Below are 20,844 nucleotides of genomic sequence, written 5' to 3'. Positions count from 1 at the left end.
TGACGATCCGAGAATCGTTAGGGCCGATTCAATGCGAACCTCCGAGAGAGGGGGAAAAACGGAGAAGGGGGAGAAACCGGGAGAAGGTTGGCGGCGGCCTCTGAGCAGAGCGCGCCACCTCCCGGCGATCGGCGGGAGCGCGGGCCGCGGACTGCCATGGCGGAGACGGCTGCCTCCCTGCTGGCTCCCTGCAACCGCCGGGCGAGAAGGAAACCCGGCCTGGGCTCACCCGCAGAGTTGAATCTTTTAGAGGAGGGACCCACTTGAGCCTTCACCCACTTTCTTGGGAGTGGGGTTAGACCATCTGTGCCCTTCTCCCTGTCATTATTATTATTATTATTATTATTAGTGTTATTATTATCATCATTATTATTTTCACTCTGGATGAGATGATCAAAAATTGAGTTGCTTTTCCCTCACTTGGGCTTTGCAAGTCTCCGTGTTGGGGGCGGAAATGGGGGGGAGGGCTGGAAGATGTGTGTGAAAAACAATTACTGCAACGCGTTTCCCCGTGAGCTCGGCCTGGCCTGCTTCCTGCCGGGGCTGCAGTGGCCCACGCACAGCGTCCAGGCGGAGCTTGTAGGGCTGGGCCAAGCGTTCCACGGAGAAGCTTTCACTTCTGTGCCCCTTAGAAGTTTGGGATCCTCTTCCTGACTTTCTCCTCCTCCTTAGCCCAGGCCCAGAGAATGGCAAAGCAGGACAGGGAGCCCAGAGGACGTGCAGGACTGGGGCGAAGCGGCCTAGTTGCAGGGGAGAAACAGTGGCAATGACATTACCGGTGGCTGGAGTTTGGGGTTCTGAGAGTTGGGGATCAAGGCAAGACCCTTTCCCCTCATCACCAGATGCCAGCTATTGCACTGGGAGGCCCCACTCGAGGCCCCTCGCTGACATCTGGGTAGTTTCAGAATTTGCCTGGCGGCCCACATCTTCCCTGGAAAGGGGTTCCAAGGACCAGCGGCGCCTTGCTGAGCGCGCTGGGCGGCCAGAGACTGCCGCAGCTGGGCTCCTTCTGGGGGCGTGTATTTTCTTTAAAAATAAAAAAGGGAGAGAGACGGAAGAGAAAGAAAGGAAAACAGTGTCCGCAGCTTGCCGCCTGGGTGAGGGTAGGGGGTGGGGAGAGAATGGGTCGTTTTTGGTTGAGGGGATGAGACCAAGCCGCCTCATCACCTGGACTCCTGCCCTCAGGTCTCCAAGGAGCAGCGGAAAGTCGTGCCCTTCGCCCCGTGGCTGCCGGCCGCTTCGAATTCCCCTACTTGTCGCTAAGCAGGAAAGGGCGCCTGAGCCTTCAACTCTGGGCAGAGAGACACCCGGCGGCCCTGATTTAGTCTCCGGAGCCACAGGCCCGGAGCCGAGGGCCAAGGCTTGCGGAGATCAGGCCATGTGGGCAGGCCAAAGACTGCGGGCCTCGCGAGCGTGAGGACAGAAAGGCGCTGCTGAGGCGCGACACCCGCCTGGCTGTCTCTGCAGGGGCTCCGGGCTCGGGGCCTCGGCGGTGTCCCTCGTGCCACAGACAAACGAGGAAAAGCTTAGAGAATAAGAGGGAAACGGCTCTTCTCTGTCCCCCAAGTCTGCACTAGGAGAGGCTGTTGGGAGCCTCAGCAGTGGCAAGGCGCAGCACCGGAGCCTGGGCGGGACCTCCCCAGCCTCTATCTCAACTATAACTTCCGAGTCGAGTCGGGCCCGCCCGGGCGACCAGGGCTCCCGCCTTTGCTAAGGAGTTTCCGGCACTGGGACTCTGGGGTGACCTTCGGGGTGGGGGAGTGGCAGGGGAGGAGCAGAGGTGACTGAGCGGCGAGTTTTTACATCTTTATTATTATTATTATTATCATCATCATCATCATCATTAATAATATTAATATTATTACCGAAGTATTTCACGTCCAGAGCTAAGACAAGACTACAAACACAACACATAGAAAATTAATAAAATAGAACTTTGTTTTCTTCTGAGGCTCCTCTTCTTACTTCTAGGTAGTATGTGCTCCTTCCAGTGGCTTTAGGGAGGGGGTGGGAGAGAGGTCTGGGGTCAGGGAGTCTTCGAGGCCCCTGCTGAGGGGACTGCGAATCTACCATTGAACCGTGCACGGGGGACATGGACGAAATGAGACGCGACACGGACAAGAGCATTTTGCTCTGCTTCCAGGAAACATCAAGTGAATCCGGTCCTCAGTTCTCATAGGGGAGCCTGATGGGGCTGAAGCGGTCCAGCAGGGATGGAGGGGGCGCTCGGGGTGCTGGGTGGGCTCAGGCGGCAAGGCCTCCCAGCACCCAGGGAGAGCTCTGCGGGTGGGGGCGTCCAGGAGAGCGCTGGGCCCCGCCTGTCGCGTGCTAGAGATCAGGTCCCCGGGGCCCCCAGCCCGCAGAGCCTTCTCCGGGCTCTCCGACGCCCTCGGCTCCACACAGGCCGCTCCCTTCGCGTCCCCCCTCCCTTTCCGGCGCCTTCACTCGGCTGGCTTTTCTTCCTCCTCCTCGGCACTGAGCTGAGACGCGCTGAGCAGTTTACTCTCCTTTTTCCACTTCATGCGCCGGTTCTGGAACCAGATCTTGATCTGCCTCTCGGTCAGGCACAGGGCGTGCGCGATCTCGATGCGCCGCCGCCGCGTCAGGTAGCGATTGTAGTGAAACTCCTTCTCCAGCTCCAGCGTCTGGTAGCGCGTGTAGGTCTGGCGGCCGCGCCGGCCACTGGGCCCAAAGGAGGAACCTGTTACGCAGAGAGAAGATGCTGAGGCCTGGGGTCACCAGGGCCAGAACCCCCTCCCCCACTCGACCCTCAAACATGGACTCTAGCCTGTCCCGGGATGCCCTCCACTCTTCGAGTTCCCTGCTTCCCCCCACCCCACTTCCTCACTCCTCCAGCGCCCCCTCCAGATTCCCTCCGGGTCTCCCAGGCCTGTGCCTCTGGTCTAGACTCTTGGTGGGGGATGGGAGGCGAGTTTAAAAACCCACCTGAGCCCTAGCGGGGAGGGGCTGGGGAAGTACTGGCCAGGTGTGTCTCTTCCTAGCCTTATCTTTTCTTTCCATCTATCTGGCTCCCCCACCACCCTGTGATAGATTCCAGCCTTTAATCCGTAATGACGTGGATCGATCCATAGTCGGCATTAACGGCTCCTCACTTTCGTGTCCCGCTAATGGACATCAATTTGGGACTTAAGGCCGACAAATAATCCAACCTGAGACCCAGGCGCCTGCTTCTCCCTCTCTCCCCCTCGGCCAGCTGCCTCTCCCTTTCTTCCCCTTATTCTCCCTCCCTCCTTCCTCTGACTACCACCCCTTTCCTAGTGCCTCCTCTTTCCCCAGCCCCGAACCCCCAGGGAAACACAGTCCGGGACGGATTCAACTCTCCTCGCCAGCGTCACGCCGCCCCCCTTCCCGTGACGCACTCCGTTTTTAATGGAACCCGTCTTCGGGTGGGGGACCCGACCGGGGCTAGGGGGGCCCGGGGGGGGGCGGGGGGGAAGCTACGCCAGTGGCTGCGGCCCCTGCCCCCTCCCCTGCCCCGGCATCGGGCTCTGGCGCGGCGCTCCCGGAGAGCCCACTCACTCCCCCTGGCTCCCAGTGCAGCTGGGACTTTGCAAACTTTGTAACTCCTGAGGGCGAGAGGACAGAGCGGGAGACCTCGGACGGGCGCCCAGTCTTCCCTGAGCCCCTAACTGAGATGCCCACCCGGCACCCCGGGGGGAGGGGGGCGCTACGTCTGTCCCCAGGGGTGGGGGCCCGCGGGGGTCGGGGCGGCCGCGGGAGGGCTCACTCACTGTTGCACGAATTCATCCGCTGCATCCACGGGTAGACCGGAGTGGAGCACTTCTGCTCTTCGGCCTCGCCGAACACGCTCTTGTCCTGCGCACAGTCGGACTTCCGCGGCTCGGGGTGGAACCGGGGCGGCTCTTCGGCGCCCGAGAGCGCGCAGGCCGACTCCTTCTCGCGGTAGAAGGCCGGCGCCGGCCCGTAGTCGCAGGGCGCCGCTCGGCCGTAGCCGCCGCCAGCAGGCGGGTAATAGGAGGAAGCGGCAAAGCCCTTGTCCTGGCCGGGCCCGGGCCCGTAGGGCGCGGGGTAGTGCCTCAGCGGGTCCGCATAGCCCGACGAGTAGAGCGGCAGCTGGCCCAGGAAGGACTCCTGCCCGCTGGCCAGAGTGACGGGGAAGGTGGAGTTCACGAAATAGGAACTCATTGGGAGGGGAGGCGCGCTTGGCCGCTGCTGCTCCGCCGGGTTTATGATTTGTTGTGTTTTATAGTCCGAGCGCCGCGCCTATTAGTAGTATATCTGAGATTGGGTTTTAGCTGAGGGGGGATGGCGAGGTGCCAGTGAGGGCCAGAAGGAAATACAACCATCTGATCCAACACTGACCAATGGCAGAGGCAGGAATTGTCAAATAGCACCCAGGAGGAGCGCAGCCCGCGCGAGGGACCCGCGCACAAACCTATCAACCTTTTTTTTTTCCTCCTTCTTCTCCTTCTCCTTTCTCTCTCTCTCTCTCTCTCTCTCTCTCTCTCTCTCTCTCTCTCTCTCTCTCTCTCTCCCCCACAACACAACGCGTCCTGTTCCACCTACGCAGGATCTGCGAAAGAGGCGTCTGTGCCTTTGAGGGAGGAGAGAGCGTTTGGATTGAGACCACCCCATCCCCCAGTGATTAAATAAATATATCCCTCCCCTCCCCACGCAGGATAGGAAAAAGTTAATTGTGTTTTCAGAAAAGTTAACCCCTGCGTTGCTTGAGCCCCATTCCCTCAAGGGAAGGGTGCGTAAATGTCCCTCTCTGTGTGGTGAGGTGAGAACTAAAGGAAAAAGGGTTGTGTCTAGGGTTTTGTGTCGGTAGACCAGGAGCAGAGTTCACTATTTAGCATCATTTTCAGAAGGAGAGGCGAAGAAGAAGAAACTCTCCCCTCCCCAGGTTTTGAAAACTGGTTTTTCCTATTTCTCAGGTCTACCCTGCCTCCTCCACGCCTGGGTTTATTATTCCTGCTGCTTCTCAGCTCTTATGGTCTGAAGGGCAGGCCAGAGCCTGCTGCCCAGAGGACCCAGCAGGCTGGGAAATGGGAGGAGGGTCTGAGCCCAAGCTTCTCCCTCTGGCTCTGTGGCCAGGTTAGGCTAGGCTAGAAGCTTCTTGGAAGGCTCTGCTACCTCTGCTGCCCAAGACATCCTGCTGGTTTGAGCAAGTGCTGCTTGCTCTTGGCACAGGAAGGGGCACTGGGGAAAGGGACTCGCCTTCTCTTCACTTGCGCGGTAGGGAGAGGAAGAGTGAGGGGCGTTGCCCAGCCTAGGTTGTCTGATCCCTATCCTGCCTGCAACCCTCACTCCATCCCCACCCTCTACCCCCCACATTATTAGAATATCCTGGGCTACAGAGTCTTAGGAATCAAAGATGTCTCAGGACATCTGGGCCCAGGGAAGAAATTGTTCTTCCTCCAATTCCAGGTCCTCAAAACCTCCTGATATTTGAGGCAATCAAAGACAACCGGAAAGAGAGGGGCCCTTGCTCCTTTTCCAGGTCTCTCCAGAAGCTGGCAGTTCTTTTTAAAATTAACTCTTTCCCAAAACTTGGTTTGGATTTAGTTTTCTAAGGAGGGAGAGGTGTCCACATCTTCCTGGGGACCCAGCAGGCAGCTTATAACTATCAGCCCGAATCCCCTCTCCAGATGCTCACCACCCTCCTGTCTGTCTCTCAGCATCTCTCCATTCCCTCCCACACCTCATATTTGTAACGCCAGCTTTGCTGCTGCACAAGCTTGGGTGTGAGAAAGAGTGCTCCTCTCCATTCATTTCTCGCTCTCTCTCTCTTTCTGTCTCTCTCTCTCATCTAAGGAAAATGAGCACCGAAGCCAGGCTGGAAGACTGAACCACAATGTGTTTTCAACATTCTAACTAGGCACGTGGAGGCCAGGCAGTAAAGGGTGATAACCTTCAGACCTGGGTTCTGGAATGACCCAGGATGCGTGACAAAATCTGATGATAGAGGGGCCAGGCTGACTCTCCTCTGCCTTGTTCTTTGGGCTCCCTTTTGTGGGCCAGATTTGTCCGCTGCAGATGGCACAAGACACTAGGGAAGGTGGTAGAGGGCTGAGGTTGGTGACCAAGGGCAGGAACGTGGTTGGCTGCAAAGTGGCCTACAAGGCTCCCCGAATTCAGGAGAACTTCTAGGCTATACCTTCACGGCCGAGTGGTGATCCCTGCATGTCCCACCAACCACTTCCTAGCCAAACTCTAGGGGGAGGTTTATCAAGATTTAAGAAAACTCAAGCCTGCTAATGATGAAGAATCCTACGTGCCCCAGTCTAGCAGTGATTGGGCCCACTCCTAGAGAGGAATAGGGAACATTTGGTCTGGGGGAACAAGGTCAGGAGAGTGTCTGTATGCACCTCCCTCCTCCCTGCCACTGAGGCTGGGCCTTGGGCCACATCCGTTCTGCCTCCTCCCCAGCCACAATGTCCCCTTCCTAGAACTGGACGGTGTGGGCTTTGCTGTAGAGTCTGGACTAAGTAGGATGCCATAAGGCAGGGAGACTTCCCTGTGATAGAAGTACGAAAATAACTGCCTTATCCTTAGAGTCACGGCCCCAAATTAACCTCACCTCTGCAGGTTGCCTGTCATGAGATGGAGCCGCAAAGGCAGGGCCTGGGCGCCTGGAGTCCAGCATGAAAGGAAATAGCGCCTCATTGCTCTTATCTAAGCCCAGAGGTATTTATGAGCGTTTATTCGTCTGATCCGTTTGTTTGGGAGAAAGAGCAGACGGGTAGGGCCTGGCCAGAGGCCGCCTGGTTTCTGGAGCCAGATCTCTACGAATTTGTCTGTGGTTCGGTCCACCATCGTCTGTCTGTCTCCAAGGGGGAATATGTAAATACCCAGCAGGCACAGCTGTCTGCCAGTCTGAGGTGTCTCTCCCAGCCTCACTGAGGAAGTGTGTATAGAGAGAGGTGGATATAAACGTGTACCAAGTACTGAGGATACAACAGAAGGATTGCAGAGAAACCCCACAGGCAGAATTTATAATTGTAATTTTCTGTGCTGTGAATCTGAGCTCCCGCGGACACGCACGCATTTTCATCTCCCAGGGAAATGTCCAAGTTGTGTTCAGCTTGTGAGTAAAATTCTCCTGTACCGGCAACCTCAGGGAGGGGTTTTTGCCGGGATGTGTATGGAGGTGAGGGGGTATTGAGACACTGTCCAGGCTTCCCATTTCCTCTCAGCTTCAAAGCTCCCCCCACCTCCAGCTCATTGGGTTGTGAGCATCTTGCCCCAACCCACTCCCAACTCCGGCTGGGGTGGAGCAAATTAAGACATCTCAACCCGATTCTTCCCCTAGACTGTGTGATGCTCTGAATTTGGGGAGCATAAATGTTCCCAGAGGGAGTTCTCAACCTTTGGGAGCTGTTTACATGGGATATTGCCTTAAAATTTGCCTGTCCTGCACGCGGTACAAAGACCTCATTTCCATTATGCAAATGAACATCCTCCTCTCTGATATGGGGAGGGTGGGATTGGCGGTGGCACTGGGCTCCCTCCCCTTTCTCCCTAACCAGGTCCATCGGCACCCTAAGAGCCAAAGTGTTTCAACCCCCTGTACCAGCCGCCTTCCCTCCCTACCTGTCCTCCGGACCGCCCCCAAGAAAGAGGGGCCCAAGACTTTCCAGCGGCTGCCTGGGGGCCTCCGCACTGGGCCGGGCCTTCTGGCCGCCGAAAGTCACTCTTGCTGCCGGAAAGCTGAAAGGCGGCTCCTGTGGTGCAGACACTTGAGGCGCCATCGACCCGGGGAGCGCAGCCGCGGGGTTTGCCCCCCAGCACCGCCGGGCCCCCTCGACCTCGGCCGCTCCTCCAGCTCTAGGCCAGACCCTAGTAACACCTCGGCCTGCCTGGCACCGCAGGCAATTTCCTGGAGCCTCCGCCCAGGAACTGGGGCCACAGCACCTTGAAAGGAGCAGCCAGGGTTTCCTCCTGCGGCTTGAAAGCCCGAGCTAATCAGTAACCCGCGAGACAGGGGCCAATATTCAAACGCGGCAGCAGAGGCGCGTACCCCTGCCCTCGCCACCCTCTTCTGGGAAAGCGGTCGGGTTAAGCGGGTGTGAGGGGTCCGGCAGGAACGGAAATCACAATGGTTTGGTTCCTTAATGGTTGATCCCCACTCCCACTCCCAATTTTTTCCCGAAGCATATTTGTGTCGATTTCGCTTGAAACGATCGAGAATGGGGGAGGGGACCCACACTCACTTGCAGACACCAACAGTTTCCAGAAAATTTCGGCTCCGTTCCTTCACCACCGACTCACCGGCCAAGCAACTGGCAAGACCCCACCAGCCAACCCGGAGAACACAGACCCGGGTTTGTCTTTTGACAACCGAGTGGAACTGCGGGGGCCGGCGCCTCCCCTGCTGCCCGCCCCCCCCCCCCCCCGCCTTGGCCGAAAAGAAAACCAAATAAACCTTGAACAGCCTTGGCCTCGAATCTCCTGAGCCTCCCGGATGATCCCCTCTCGAGCCTTGGACGGGTAGGAGGGTGAGGGCTCGCGACTCTGATCCCCCAACCCTTTGGTTCAGGGCCCCCTGCCCGCCGGATGCAGTATTAGTCCTTTTTAAATATGACCTAGAAAAAGCCGTGTTCTCAGCCAGCCGCTGGGTTTGGAGCTGGGATGGGGCGGACGAGGGGGAGGGCACACTTGTTCTCTAATCCACACGCGGACGGGCGGGTACCATGGTCCAGCGGAAAGCGACAATCTGGGCCGACGTCCCCCGAAACCCGCCGAACCTGAGCAGCGGGGGCTCCAGGCGTCGGGCACGGTTCAGGCGGTGTCGCCGGGCTTGCGGCGCCGAAGCCGCATGTCTCCGAACGGACGGTAGATGGCAGCAAACCGCATAATTTGGGTCAGAGCAAACTGTCTAAGGGGTGATTTATACCCCGCCAAGACTACAGGAGAAAAAGACCTTTAGTCTGGATGGGTTTGGGGAAATTTTCCTTTGAGAATAGGCCCCGAGTGCCGTGGGTGCTGACCGAGAACTTCTCTCGCGGCGCAGCCCAGGAGTGCCTGCAGGCACCCGGTCTGGGCCTGCTTCCTGGGCATCTACCTGCGCCTCCAGGGGCCCCCTTCCAGCGCCACAAGTGGCCTGCATCCCTCTCTTCCCAGCCCAGGCTCGAGAGGGCCAATATCCCCTTACCCACCCCCGCGGCCAGCAATTCCTGGGCTACCACAGGCCCGAGGCTGAACGCTCTGCATCTGGTCTTCAGAAAAAAGAGAAAAGCAATCACCTATTTGTGCAAACCAAACTAAATCGCAGTCTCTCCTGCCCTCCATGCCCAAAGCTGCTTATCTCTCCGCTGGCGCTTCCCCCAGAAGCCCTCTCACTTGGTTTTTAGGCTCTGACCAGCTTCCCCCTTCTTCCACCCCACCAGCTACTTTAGGAATTTCAGTATCCCGCCCAGTGCTTCTTCTCCCCACTCCTCACGCCCAGGAGGCCTGGCTGGAGAATGAAATCAGGCGCCAGAGGGAGAGGACTAGCTGTCTGAGCTCAGCACCAGGCAGCTCTCCAGTCCGGACACCATCAGGTTCCCTAACTGGGTTCTCTTTTTATTTTCTTCTTCTCTCCCTTTGTCCCTCTCTCTCTCTCTCTCTTTTTTTTTTTTTGTTTTTGTTTTTGTTTACAAGCTTAAAACACAACATGCTCAACAGCTTCTCCACAATCAACACGTTTGGATCCAGGAAAGTTTGAAATGCTCCCACTTTAGACACACACACATGACAATTTTCTCCACCGAAATCCACACGCCCATACCAATAAAACACAAGTAATAGAATCAATATTGCACGGAAACCAACACGCTGTAACCTACCGCATTAAAAAACCACAAAACTGTCTCCCTGCAGAGCGAGGCTCCCTCCTGCGGGAGTATCGAGAGACCTGGGTATTCTCGGGCTGGCTTCCTGGGGGGAGGGGGGTCTCCCTCGATTTGGGTGCCTCCACCCACAGCCCTTTAATTTCAGAAACGTCTCCCGAAAGGAGATAATGAGCATTTCTCTGTGAATTGTTCTTTCTCTGTCCCTCTAGCCGCTGCCTCCTCACCCTCGCGGGCCTCTGCGGAGATTCCAGGCCCTCCAGAGACCAGGACGTCCCTCAGCGCCACCGCCCCTTGTGCCAGTGCCTCCGGGAAACCGCCGATACCCACACCGGGCAAGAGAAGTGCACTGGGGCAACTGGGGGAGGCCGGAACAAGGGAGGGATGGTGGGAGGGGGAGGGGGCGCACACCCACCGGGGCCGTAGCAACCGGCTTCTGGGGCGCCCCGCAGCCCAGACACCCCTGTCCTCTCTTTCGCAGCCCCCTCGCTTGAGCCTCTTCTTCCAGCTTAAAAAGGCGACTTAGAGCTCGCCTCCATGGCCCCTTTCGGTTCCTCCTCCCGTCTTCCCTGCCTTGGCTCCCCCTCCAGGAAGCAGCCACCTCTCTCTCTCTCTCTCTCTCTCTCTCTCTCTCTCTCTCTCTCTCGGCCACCGAATTTCCTGAGAAGCCTCTCCCTGCAGTGCCCAGAGGTGGGGTTCAGCCCCGTCTTGGGGTGGGGGGGAGAGAGAGACAAACCTAAGCCCCACCCCCTACAAAATCGGTGCAAAAGAATAAGAAGAGAATTGTAGAATCTCCCTTACCTTTGTAGACCTTGGGATTTCTTTCCTCCGATTGAAAGAGGTGAGGAGGAAGGGGGGAAAAGCATTCTGTTTCGCCTTCATCTTCCAGATAATATTGTCCCAACCTGAGAGCCGTCGCTTCCCCTTCTCTGACTTGGGAGAGAGGGTGTTTCGCTTTTCTGATATTTGCATAGAAAATGGAGTAAGTTCTGGCTTTGAAAAATGGTATCAGGCTGCAGTCCTGGGCAGATTGTCCATTTACCCTCCATGATGACTAAAATCCCAGATCAGCAAGCAAATCAACTTAGAAATTAAAATTATTTTTGGTTCTCTCTTTTGTGTAGTTCCCACCCCTCCTCTCTCTCTCTCTCTCTCTCTCTCTCCCGCCTTTCCTCTCCCTCTCTCTTCCTCTCTCTCTTGCTTTATCAAGCTGATACTGAAGTATAAAAATATCAAGAGGCTGGAGCCCTGAAGGACGACAGTGCTCCGACCTAGGTGTGGTGTCCAAAAGAATGCTGCATTATAACCACCAGGGAAATGATAAAAAGTTCATGTTCACGATCGCCCGGCCACATGACCGGCGCCGGCCAATCGCTGGATTCAACCACTCATAAACTTCTATCACAAAGTTGTAAATTTTCATAAAACAACAAGGAATTTATTGCATTTCTTCATGGCTGCTCCACCAGCAACCCTTTTCTCGGTCGCCATCTTCTTTTCTTCTCCTTCTCGCTATTTGGGGAAACCCCAATCTGAGAAGGGGTGAGATTTGGGGTGCAGGGAATCAGGCGGAGGAGCCACAAGGGTCCATCTGGGAAGGGGATTCTTTCCAGAACCTCCCTATTCCCGCAGGAGCTCTGCCCCCTCTTCTAGTAAGAATTCACCCCAAATCCTCCACACAGGGGCCATTCTAAGGTAGTTTTGGGGTGAGTCGGGAGTAACAGTGGGTATCCAAAATTGCCACTTGCATCAGGGCAAAATGAAGGCTTCAGTGCCCCCTGAATGCCCCCCTTGTTCCCAGCCCTCTAGATGGCGGGCCCCCCACCTGTGAGGCTTGTAGCATTGCGGGTGTGGGGGCCCTACATCCCCTAGGGCCTAGTTTTTGCCTGGGGAAGAAAGGCAGCCCTGAGAGGGGTCAAGGTGGACAATTTAGCTACCAGATTCTCGCCTCTGCACCCCAGAAATTGGAAGAGGGTGAGGTCAGATCCCTGCCTCTCCCACCAAAATGCCCACATGCCCAGGTTCCCAATGACAGCCCCATGTGCTCTCCTGGGGGTTCTGTGGTCATTAATGGGGAAAACTGCAGGTTCAGGGGACTTTTACTTACAAATTCAAATTAAAGAGATTCTCCTAAAACGCACTTCCATTCCAACTGCTTCCCCCTTTCTGTCCCCAAACCTGTTCTTTGCATTTAAATAATCCAAGGTTTATAATCGAATAAATTCTAAAAATCAGCTCCACAGTTCTAGATTGCCATAGGGGCCATCCTCCAGGTTTATGTTCCTCAATCAAGGGGTGTTTTGGAGGGAAACAAACCAACCAACCAACCAACCAACCACCACCACCACCACCACCAAACAAAATTTACCCCGTTTCCCAGTTTCCCTGAAATACTCCTGTATTTTGCATTGAGCTACCAGCGCCTAAATGCAGGAAACGAAATACCATCCCCCCAAAATGGTTTTCTCTTTTTTCTCTCTTTCTCTGTATTCCGGAGAAGATTCCAGGTCGCCGGCAGCGCGGACCGCGGGCAGCAAGGCGCTGAGGAAGCCCGCGGAGCTCCGGCGGCCGGCGCGGCTGGGCTCAGAGCGGCCGGGATGCGGCCACACTAGCCGGGTAAACTTGCACCGCTCAGGCTCCCTTTCTCAGGGGTCATCCACTCCTCCCTCCACCCATTTAAAAATTCTATTTGGATCGATGTGTTAATTTAGAATGAGATAAATGAAAGTAAAATAAGTTGAAATAAAATAACGGAATAGGTCTTGCGGAAAATGCTTGCCGAGGGGGCGGAAGACCGGCGCGCCCTGGTTTTGGAGGCCTCTTTGGGCTGGCGGGAACCTGGCTTGTGCCCAACATCGCCCAAGAAGCGGGAGTGGATTTGGGTGGTCACCTTCCCTTTCCTTCCCCTCTTCCGTCGCATGGGGCCTAACACTTTGGATTTCAGCTCTGTATTTGTGCCCCAGCTGGGCCACCAAGCCCGCAGCCTGGTTTGAAGGCCTGGAGGAGGCAGAGTTTGCGGAAGGGTGGGGGTTTTGTTTTGTGAACGGGTGTGACTGAGCGTGTGGGCTCATGGATGTGTTTACTTGGGGGCAAATGTGAATCTGTGTTTATAAGCCAATGTGTGAATGTGCCATTGGTATGTATAAATGTCTCTGTGAGTGTGAATGTGTGTTTTCTTGTGAGTGTGTGTGAACGCAGTGTTCCAGGGTAGAGTTGGGATGTGTGAATGCCTGTATGTTTATTTATGGACATATGAATATGGGGTGTTTAGTTGTGACTGTAGGTGACAGTTTATAGATTTATTTATGTGTGATGTCAGCCTGTAAATATGTGTGATTTGTGCATTTGGGTATGTCAGTGTGTGTAAAAGAATGTAAAGGGAGGTGCGTGTGTCCTATCGGGGTTCACTTGTTGACAGCCCCCAGGGCCAGGAGCACCAGGAAAAAGAGCAGACCCCAGCACAGAAAGAAATGACTAGCCGCAGAAGTTGGAGCCAAGGGCCTCAGGGATGCATGGCTCACCCTGACCCCCCACCCTCAGCTTTAGGGGAACACAGAAAATAGGTCATCTGTTCATTTTTAAATTGCCTTTTATTTCTCCATCCTTCAGGTACACATACAATGTAAAGGGGATCACAGGGGCTAGCGGGAGCAAGGAGCATCGGGCAGGCCAGGTGCACAGAGGCAACACTTGAGCTAGTCGGTGGGTCCATGGGGCTCCCTAAGGCCCCGTCAGTGCCGCTACTGGGAAGGCGGGGGGCTCAGGAGGACGGGGAACCACACACATTAGTCCAGACCCACAGACCACAAAGACAGCATCGAAGAAAGGGGCTTACAAAACAGCAAGATTTTACAAAGACCTTACAATAGCGACATAGAAAAGGGGAGGCAGAAAAGCTACAGAACAGGTAGGTGATTTTCTTCCCATATCGTACAAAACAAACCCGCCGGACTTTTCTGTAGGTAGTATTTTTTTTTTCAGTGTTAAGAAACCAAAATTTCACGTCTCTCCTTAAAAAAAATTTTAAACTGCTTTCCACTACTTAAATAGTTTTCCCCCTCCCTATTTAATTGGAGTTTCCTGGTTCAGTTCTCAGAGCTGGGCTTCACCCTCTCTCCCTTCTGGCTCTCTTCCTCTGCCCTTCATCCGGCTCTTACTCTTCCTCCTCCTCCTCCACCTCGGCCTTGTCCTGGCCTGTGGCCCCAGGGCCCGCGGTCTTGTTCTCCTTTTTCCATTTCATGCGCCGGTTCTGGAACCAGATCTTGATCTGTCTTTCGGTGAGGCAGAGCGCGTGCGCGATCTCGATGCGCCGCCGCCGCGTCAGGTAGCGATTATAGTGAAACTCCTTCTCCAGCTCCAGGGTCTGATAGCGGGTGTAGGTCTGGCGGCCGCGCTTTCGGTCAGTCCCTGCTCACGGTATTTAAAGCAGAATGATAAGTGCGTGTGGGAAAAGCCACGAGAGTGCCCATCTCCCTCTCAGACCCTTAGGTTTGGGGTCAGTGGGTGGAAGAGCCCATTTCCCCTCTAAACCAAATTCTTACTTTCTATACCCCAGCGTGTGCCTTCCCTCTTCCCTCAACGTTTCTAGAGGCCTCCTGAGGCAAACATCCCCATTTGCCACCCAGAAAGTCTTCCAACCTAGGGCTTCTGAACCCAAGATTTAACTGGCTGGCTTTTGAAGGCCCTGCACCTGAGGAGTGTATGTGGTATAGAAGGAAGGTTAATCTTCCCATCACCCCTGGGACCAGGCACCCTAAGACTCCCCTTTTGGATACGACTCTGATGGTCTTTAGGGTAAGAGGCAATGGAAACCATGCAAGTGGAGTGGGGCTCTAGGCCTGGCTTGAGTGCTTTTCCCAAAAAGAAAAGGAAACAAAGGAAGCTCACAGACCCAGTCTCTCTCTATCACACACACACACACACACACACACACACACACACACACACACACAGCCTGTTGTGGAATGAGGAGGTGAGAATTTGCAGATTTCCTGGGAGCCTGGAGTTGGCCTGACAGCAGGGGCCCTCTGATGACTTTTTCCAGTGAGTGGCTCAGGTTCAGACAGGGCCAGGCTGTCCTGCCTGCCCACCTGCCCAGACAACCCAGTTTTCCAAATCAATCTTTGGGCCTCCAGGATGGCACAGGGGAGACAGCAGCCTGGCTTGGGGTGGAACATGAAGTATCTGGGAAGTGGGGACTGAAGGGCAGAGGAGAGCTTTCCAGGTTAGACCGAAACCCTGAGGAGCCTTGGGGGAGGTTGTCCTGGGGGAGGTGCTGGTGCCAGCCCTCCTGGGAAGTAGACATGGGAGGAGAGCCTAGGGGCCCTAATTTCAAGTCAGATAAAAGCCAAGCTGAAATGTTTACGAGCAGAAAAATTTGGGCTTTGATAAACCAACTGGAAAGGCAGTTGAATTATGGAGCAGGTAATGGGGACCGTGACCACCAATACTGATGGTGTAAGAGCTGGGCCTCTTCTGACTGGACTGGGGAGCCTCTGACCACAAGTCTTGGGCCTTCTGAACCTTGGAGTTGGCCCCTGAGTCCAGGGCAGCACGAAGAAAGACGTCTGGTTCAGGCTAGTCAGGAGACCCCACAGGGCCGGGGTCCCTTGGGGCTCCCGCAGCAGCTGGCTCAGTGGCCTGCAACTCTCCAGCCCGTGATCTGGCTCCACGCAGTCCTAGTCCCTCCCCAAAGAGAACATTCACCCTTCTGGAACATCACGTTCCTTCTGGAACGATACCTGCAAACTTGCGGGCCAGTTCTCCAGGGGGTACTTAGGCGCCCTACGAAGGGCACCTGAGGAAGCCAGCTGTACTCCTATGAGGCTTCTGACCCTTTCTCTAGTTCTGCTTCCCCCTTCCCAAGTTCACCGGGGGGTCAGGAGCCTCATCTCTCTTGGCCTCAGCCCCCCTCTCTCCACCTGCCTCTCTGGCTCTGCGTCCCTGGCTGGATCTTCATCTCTTCTCATACCCCCTCCTCCCGCCAAGCCTCTAGAGCCCACCTCTAATTGTCCAGAAGGGAATAATGGGGGAGCGGGGTTGGCTGGGAAGGAAGGGGGAGGGGAGAATTGCTCTGCGCTGCGGGCCCCCTCCCCCAGACCTCCAAGCTGGGGCTGGGGGACACACCCAGAGCTGAGATCCCCGGCGGGGGAAGGGAGAAGGGAGGGGGGAGACCCTAATGGCTATTCTCTGCAAACCCCAGCCTTCCTCCACAAGACAAACGGCCTCGTCTCCAGCCCGTGCCGGCGCGGCTGATAAATATTTAAAGCTAAAAGGCCGGGAGGAAAGGTGGGGGGCGGGCGGGGGGCTCGGAGCGCCACGGCGTCGGCGGAGAAAGATCCGCCGAGGGAGCAGAAGGAGCCTGAGAGCACCGAGCAAAAATGGGGGTGGGGGCGGCGCGCCGGGTTGCGGGCCGAGGGGCTGCCGCGTCCCCAGGGCCGACCTCCTACCGGGAGCACTCTGGACGCGGAAAGGAGCACTTGGCCGGGAAGGGGGCGCCTTCCGGGGAATGTGGCCGGGCCACTGAGGCTCGGGATGGCTCGGTGCGCGGCGTTACCTGAGCTTCGCATCCAGGGGTAGATCCGGAAGTTACTCTCGGCCGCCAAGTCCGAGTCCCTCTGCTCCTTGGCGCCCGCCGCCTTGGCGGAGTCGCCGGGACACACCCCGGAGAGGTTCTGCTCAAAGGGCGCGCAGTGCATGTTGAAGGAACTCGGCTCGAGCCCGTAGCCGGCCGCGTAGACGCCGGCTGCACTCTGGCCCGCCATGCCCCCCCCGCCGGGGTACAAGCCCTGCATCGAGGCGGCGAAGGAAGCGCCCGAACCCGCTCCATAGCCCGGGCGCTGGGGGTTGGAAGCAAACGCACAAGAAGTTTGTTCAGGGAAGGCTCCGGTAGCGAAAACCGAACTTGCGGCTGGATATTTAGAAAATAAAGCATTCGCATAATACAATGAACTCATAATTTGGCCGGATGATTTGTAGGCAGGGACGTTTTAGTGTCGGTTTTACGAGATTCCTTGATATATTACAGAATTAGAGTCCAGATTTACACCAAAAAGGACCCCCTTTTTCCTCTCCGGACCACGTGACCCCGCCCACGTGACGTCCCCTCCGCCAATGGCCGGGCGGCCTCCCCACGGCTCCCGGTAATGTGGAAAAAATTGTGTGGCGTTAGATTTATAAAATATGATCAATAATGAATGGGAAAGCCAAGCCCTGAGGATTGGGGCTGGGGGCTCAAGGGCCGCTGTCGACCCCCTTGGGCTGGAGGCAGCTTGCAGGCGAGATTTGGGGAGGAAGGGATTGAGTAGAAGGGAAAATAAATAACCTCCGAGCGATCCGCGTTGTCACCCCCCCCACCTCCCCAGCCGGTTACCCAACGAGAAACAAATGCAGGGATTGCCCGCAACTGGATGAGTGGGGGGCAGGTCAGGTCTTTATTAATCTGGGCCAGTTCGGCCTGGCTGGGCCTTTGGGGGAACTTGGTCCGGTCCTCCCGAGGTGAGGAGCGGAGGTGAGCCTGGCCTCCTGGCTCTCTCTTGGCGCCCCCAGACATACAGGCAGGGATGCAGTGAGGTTTCGTGGGTGCTCCTACAGGCGCGGGATCCAGCCCACGGGCGTTGGATGCTGCGGTTTCTGGCGGCTTAAAAAAAAAAAAAAAAAGGTTTGAAAATAAAAAAGGAAGGGGGTGGGGTGGGTGGGAAGAGAAAGGAAGGGAGGAGGGCGGCCTGGGTATACTGCTCTCCTGGTTCCGGGAGGCGGATGCCTCAGTCGAGCGTGGCTGCCGGAGAAGCAGGGGCAGCGAAGGAAGGAAGGCGGCGAGCCACGACCTCGGAGCTGGGCGAAGGTGGCCAAGTCGTGGAGAGGGAGAGGCGGGGAAGAGCATCTCTCCTCTCCTCCTGCTCCCCCCACCCACCCAATCCGGGAAAAATAAATATATAAGCTTGTTCAGCGGCCCTGCACTCCACTTTTATCCACCCCCCCCCCACACACGCACGCACAAACAGGAGAGGGCCCACAGAAAACAAAGGGGGAGGTGGAGGGGGATACAGCCACCAGCCCGGGCGCATCTCTCCAGCGTGGCCTGGGCGCCTGGGTCTCGCGCGGGCAGCCTCGGAACGCGAAGGGAGGGGGTTTCTCTGGGCTCCCCTCCCCCGTTCCTCTCTCCTCCAATCAGGCGCAGCCGCCTCCCTCACCCCCTGCGCCCCTGGGCCAAGGGACTCGCACCACCTGCCTCCAGCCCCCGCCCCCTCCTCTGGGCTGCCTGGCCTGGCGGGCGCAGGAGCCCGGTGACCGGCTCCCCCCAGCTCTGCAAGGCGCCCGGGGCAAATGAGGAGCGCGGGCCGGGCCAGTCTCGGGTTCTCGCTTGTAAACTTTATTGTAACTCTTCCGCCCTTTTCAGGCGCAGACAACAGAACAAAGTATAGAGGAACAACAAAATATATAATTAGCCCTCCCACCCCCCAATAAAGCAATTCACGGATACAGGATACATTCTCTTCACAGTAAACCTAAGAACACTTTTAACAATTGCCCACAGCGCGCATGCTAACTAAAGTAACCTCTTTTGAGAAACACTTAAGACGAAATTGCCAAACCAAAGGGGGGGGTTGGGAGGAAAAGAGAGAAGCAAGAGAGAAAGCCAGCGAGCTAGGGAGGGCAGCGGGGAGAGAGGGGTTGGGAGGGGGAAATGAGGACGGAGAGAGAGAGAGAAAGAGAGAGAGAGAGAGAAGAGAGAGAAGGAGAGGGAGACAGAAAGAATTACGGCGTGAATAGGCAGTTTCATGTTGTTGGGAGAACTTAGCAGAAATTGGTACCTCGGTCATTACAAAGAAGCACGTTCAAAGGAAAAAAGACCATTGCACAAGGAGGCTTTTTACACGGGGCGGGGCGTGGGGGGCTCAGCCAGGCCGCAGCCGCTCACCCTCGCAGGGCGAGGGAGTCCTTGCTTAAAATCCTTTTCTTCACCCCCCCCCCTCCGGCCCCCAAGAGAAGGGAAGGAGATCCACGGTAGCTCACACACAGAAGCTATTACGAGATACTACCACTAGCGGGGACTGGCGCGGCGGGGGACGCTGCGGCGGGAGGCCGGGCTCCGGGCCCCGCTTGCGGGGCCAGAGCTCTCTCGGGCGGGGGCGGGCGACGGCCGTGGCGTGGTCGGGGGGCCCACGGACGGAGGGCGCCGCGGCCCTGGCAGTCCCAGCTGGAGCCTACTTCTTGTCGCCCTTCTGCGCGTCGCCCTCGTCCGCCGCCTCCGGGGCCCGCTCCAGCTTCTGTTTCTCCAGCTCCTCCTGCTCGCATTTGCTGCTGGGGAACTTGTCTTTGTTGTTCTCTTTTTTCCACTTCATCCTCCGGTTCTGGAACCAGATTTTGACCTGTCTCTCTGTCAGTCCCAGCGCATGCGATACCTCGATCCGCCGCTTGCGAGTCAGATAGGGATTAAATAGGAACTCCTTCTCCAGCTCCAGGGTCTGGTAGCGGCTGTAGGTCTGTCGGCCTCGCCTGCGTCCGGCGGCTGCTGGGAAGGGGGGAAAAGGCGAGACGGGGGCAGGGGGGGAGGGGAGGGTGGGGGAGGGGGCAGAGACGGAGAAGGTTGGAAGATTCGTGAACCAGCCTAGGAGACCAGTATAATAAGGGCAGGGGACCTTCTGCCCCGTGCAGGGGCGGGGGCGCTGGGAGGCCGCGGTCAGCGGTCGCGGGGGGGTGGTGGTGGTGGTGGTGGTGGTGGTGGTGAGAGGGATCAGACAGCACTGGATCTAAGGGAGCCAGAAGGGGGGAGCCCCCTCCTCTGGTAACCAGCACCAGAGAGTTGGGTGGGGGTGGTTCAAATCTATTAAAAGTGCCATAAACTTTAGAAGGAAGGATGTGAAGGGGGGGGCAATAAGAATAAAAAAAGCCGGGATGGGGACGAATGGACCCACCTTGAAAAGCCCCCAGAGCCTCTGCCCCAGAAGAAAAGTTTCTTCAGGGTAATTAAACTATAAAGCAATTGAGAAGTGCAAAAGTTGAGCGCCCCCACTCCCACCACCCTCTCTCCACTACCCCCATAAAACAGTAAAAGGGGGAAAAAAGGATGAGAAGAAGCAAAGTAAGGCAGGGTGAGGGGTTTATGGATTCAGGAAATGTCGCTTAGCGACCCCCCTTCAAGGGAAACAAAAAAGAAAGGAAGGAAGGGAGGGAGGGAGGGAGGGAGGAAGGGAGGGAGGGAAGGAGGAAGGAGGGAGGGAAGGAAGGAAGGAAAGGAGGAAGGAAGGGAGGAAGGAAAGGAGGAAGGAAGGGAGGAAGGGAGGGAAGGAGGGAGGAAGGAAGGAGGAAAGAAGTGGGAGGCGATCGGACCTGAGCAGGCACTTCTCCCAGGAGCTGGGGGAAATGCTCCGGGCCTGCCCGGCCCCCTGCCCGGCCTCGGGCCCTCCGGTCTCCCTTCCGCCCCCGGCCGGCCCCGACGCGAGCTCACCTTGCGGGCGCATCCAGGGGAAGAGCTGTGTGGGCGACGGGCTCTGCTCTGAACCCTCGGCCTCCTCGCCCAGGCCGCTGGCGGCCGCGAGCTTGCAGTCGGCGTACTGCACCAGGTCTGGATCCTGCGCACCAAACAGGCTCTGCCGCTGCAGCGGGTCGTAGCCGTAGAAGTTGCCCGGGTCCCCGTGGCACGCCACGGCGCACGGGTTCTGCTGGTAGGGAGCGGTGGACAGCGACGACGGCCCGTGGTAGAACTCCTGGATTTGCGACGGGTGCTGGAAGCTGCCGCCGCCGCTGGGACCGTACACCACGGTGGGTCGGCCGCCCAGGTCCTGGGCGAAGCCGCAGTCATAATAATTGGGGCGCAGGGACTCCCCGGTTTTGTATTTGGAGAACAGTGAGTTGACGAAATAAGAGCTCATTTTATTGAATTTTGAGGCGGCGGCGGCGGCGGCGGCGGCTGTAGTTGGGGGCTGTTGGGGAGGGGGTGGGGAGGGGGAAAGGGAGGGAGAGAGAGAGAAAAAAAACGCGGATTCGCCGGCTCCTAGTCACCCTCGCCAGGAAAGGAGAGGGAAAG

The 20,844-nt window shown here is 56.9% G+C and overlaps 3 protein-coding genes across 4 annotated transcripts; all 3 read right to left on the bottom strand.

Moving 5' to 3' along the window:
* Positions 1 to 1,801: 1,801 nt before the first annotated feature.
* Positions 1,802 to 10,818, bottom strand: HOXB6 (homeobox B6). 2 transcript variants are annotated; one of them, XM_027567474.2, is made up of 3 exons: positions 10,617 to 10,818; positions 3,753 to 4,245; positions 1,802 to 2,701 (listed from the first exon to the last, which is right to left on the bottom strand). In XM_027567474.2, the coding sequence occupies exons 1-3, from the start codon at positions 10,785 to 10,787 to the stop codon at positions 2,442 to 2,444; spliced, it is 924 nt and encodes a 307-aa protein (XP_027423275.1). In that variant the 5' UTR covers positions 10,788 to 10,818; the 3' UTR covers positions 1,802 to 2,441. The 2 variants fall into 2 exon arrangements, with proteins under 2 accessions (XP_027423275.1, XP_027423274.1); XM_027567473.2 differs by having other exon boundaries at positions 3,753 to 4,277; positions 10,617 to 10,751.
* A 2,568-nt stretch (positions 10,819 to 13,386) lies between these two features.
* Positions 13,387 to 16,893, bottom strand: HOXB7 (homeobox B7). Its single transcript, XM_027567475.2, has 2 exons — positions 16,372 to 16,893; positions 13,387 to 14,222 (listed from the first exon to the last, which is right to left on the bottom strand). Exons 1-2 carry the CDS (start codon positions 16,769 to 16,771, stop codon positions 13,969 to 13,971), a joined length of 654 nt encoding a protein of 217 aa, XP_027423276.1. The 5' UTR covers positions 16,772 to 16,893; the 3' UTR covers positions 13,387 to 13,968.
* Positions 16,894 to 18,178: 1,285 nt separating this feature from the next.
* On the bottom strand, positions 18,179 to 20,802 carry HOXB8 (homeobox B8). Its single transcript, XM_027567472.2, has 2 exons — positions 20,266 to 20,802; positions 18,179 to 19,329 (listed from the first exon to the last, which is right to left on the bottom strand). The coding sequence occupies exons 1-2, from the start codon at positions 20,687 to 20,689 to the stop codon at positions 19,022 to 19,024; spliced, it is 732 nt and encodes a 243-aa protein (XP_027423273.1). The 5' UTR covers positions 20,690 to 20,802; the 3' UTR covers positions 18,179 to 19,021.
* Between the last annotated feature and the right edge of the window lie 42 nt (positions 20,803 to 20,844).

Source organism: Zalophus californianus, chromosome 16 (assembly GCF_009762305.2).
Source record: "Zalophus californianus isolate mZalCal1 chromosome 16, mZalCal1.pri.v2, whole genome shotgun sequence".
NCBI classification, from domain to species: domain Eukaryota; kingdom Metazoa; phylum Chordata; class Mammalia; order Carnivora; family Otariidae; genus Zalophus; species Zalophus californianus.
The sequence above is the reverse complement of the archived record's forward strand: the minus strand, read 5'-3'. Positions and strand labels throughout refer to the sequence as shown.

Bases quoted from the DNA above. Each gene is read 5' to 3' on its own strand.
- HOXB6 (XM_027567474.2), bottom strand. From the start codon at position 10,787: ATGCAAATATCAGAAAAGCGAAACACCCTCTCTCCCAAGTCAGAGAAG. The intron at 4,246-10,616 runs GTAAGGGAGATT...TACTACTAATAG, and splicing joins AAATCCCAAGGTCTACAAAG to GCGCGGCGCTCGGACTATAA. The intron at 2,702-3,752 runs GTGAGTGAGCCC...TCTGCGTAACAG, and splicing joins GCGGATGAATTCGTGCAACA to GTTCCTCCTTTGGGCCCAGT.
- HOXB7 (XM_027567475.2), bottom strand. From the start codon at position 16,771: ATGAGTTCATTGTATTATGCGAATGCTTTATTTTCTAAATATCCAGCC. The intron at 14,223-16,371 runs GTAACGCCGCGC...TACCGTGAGCAG, and splicing joins CCCCTGGATGCGAAGCTCAG to GGACTGACCGAAAGCGCGGC.
- HOXB8 (XM_027567472.2), bottom strand. From the start codon at position 20,689: ATGAGCTCTTATTTCGTCAACTCACTGTTCTCCAAATACAAAACCGGG. The intron at 19,330-20,265 runs GTGAGCTCGCGT...CCCCCTTCCCAG, and splicing joins CCCCTGGATGCGCCCGCAAG to CAGCCGCCGGACGCAGGCGA.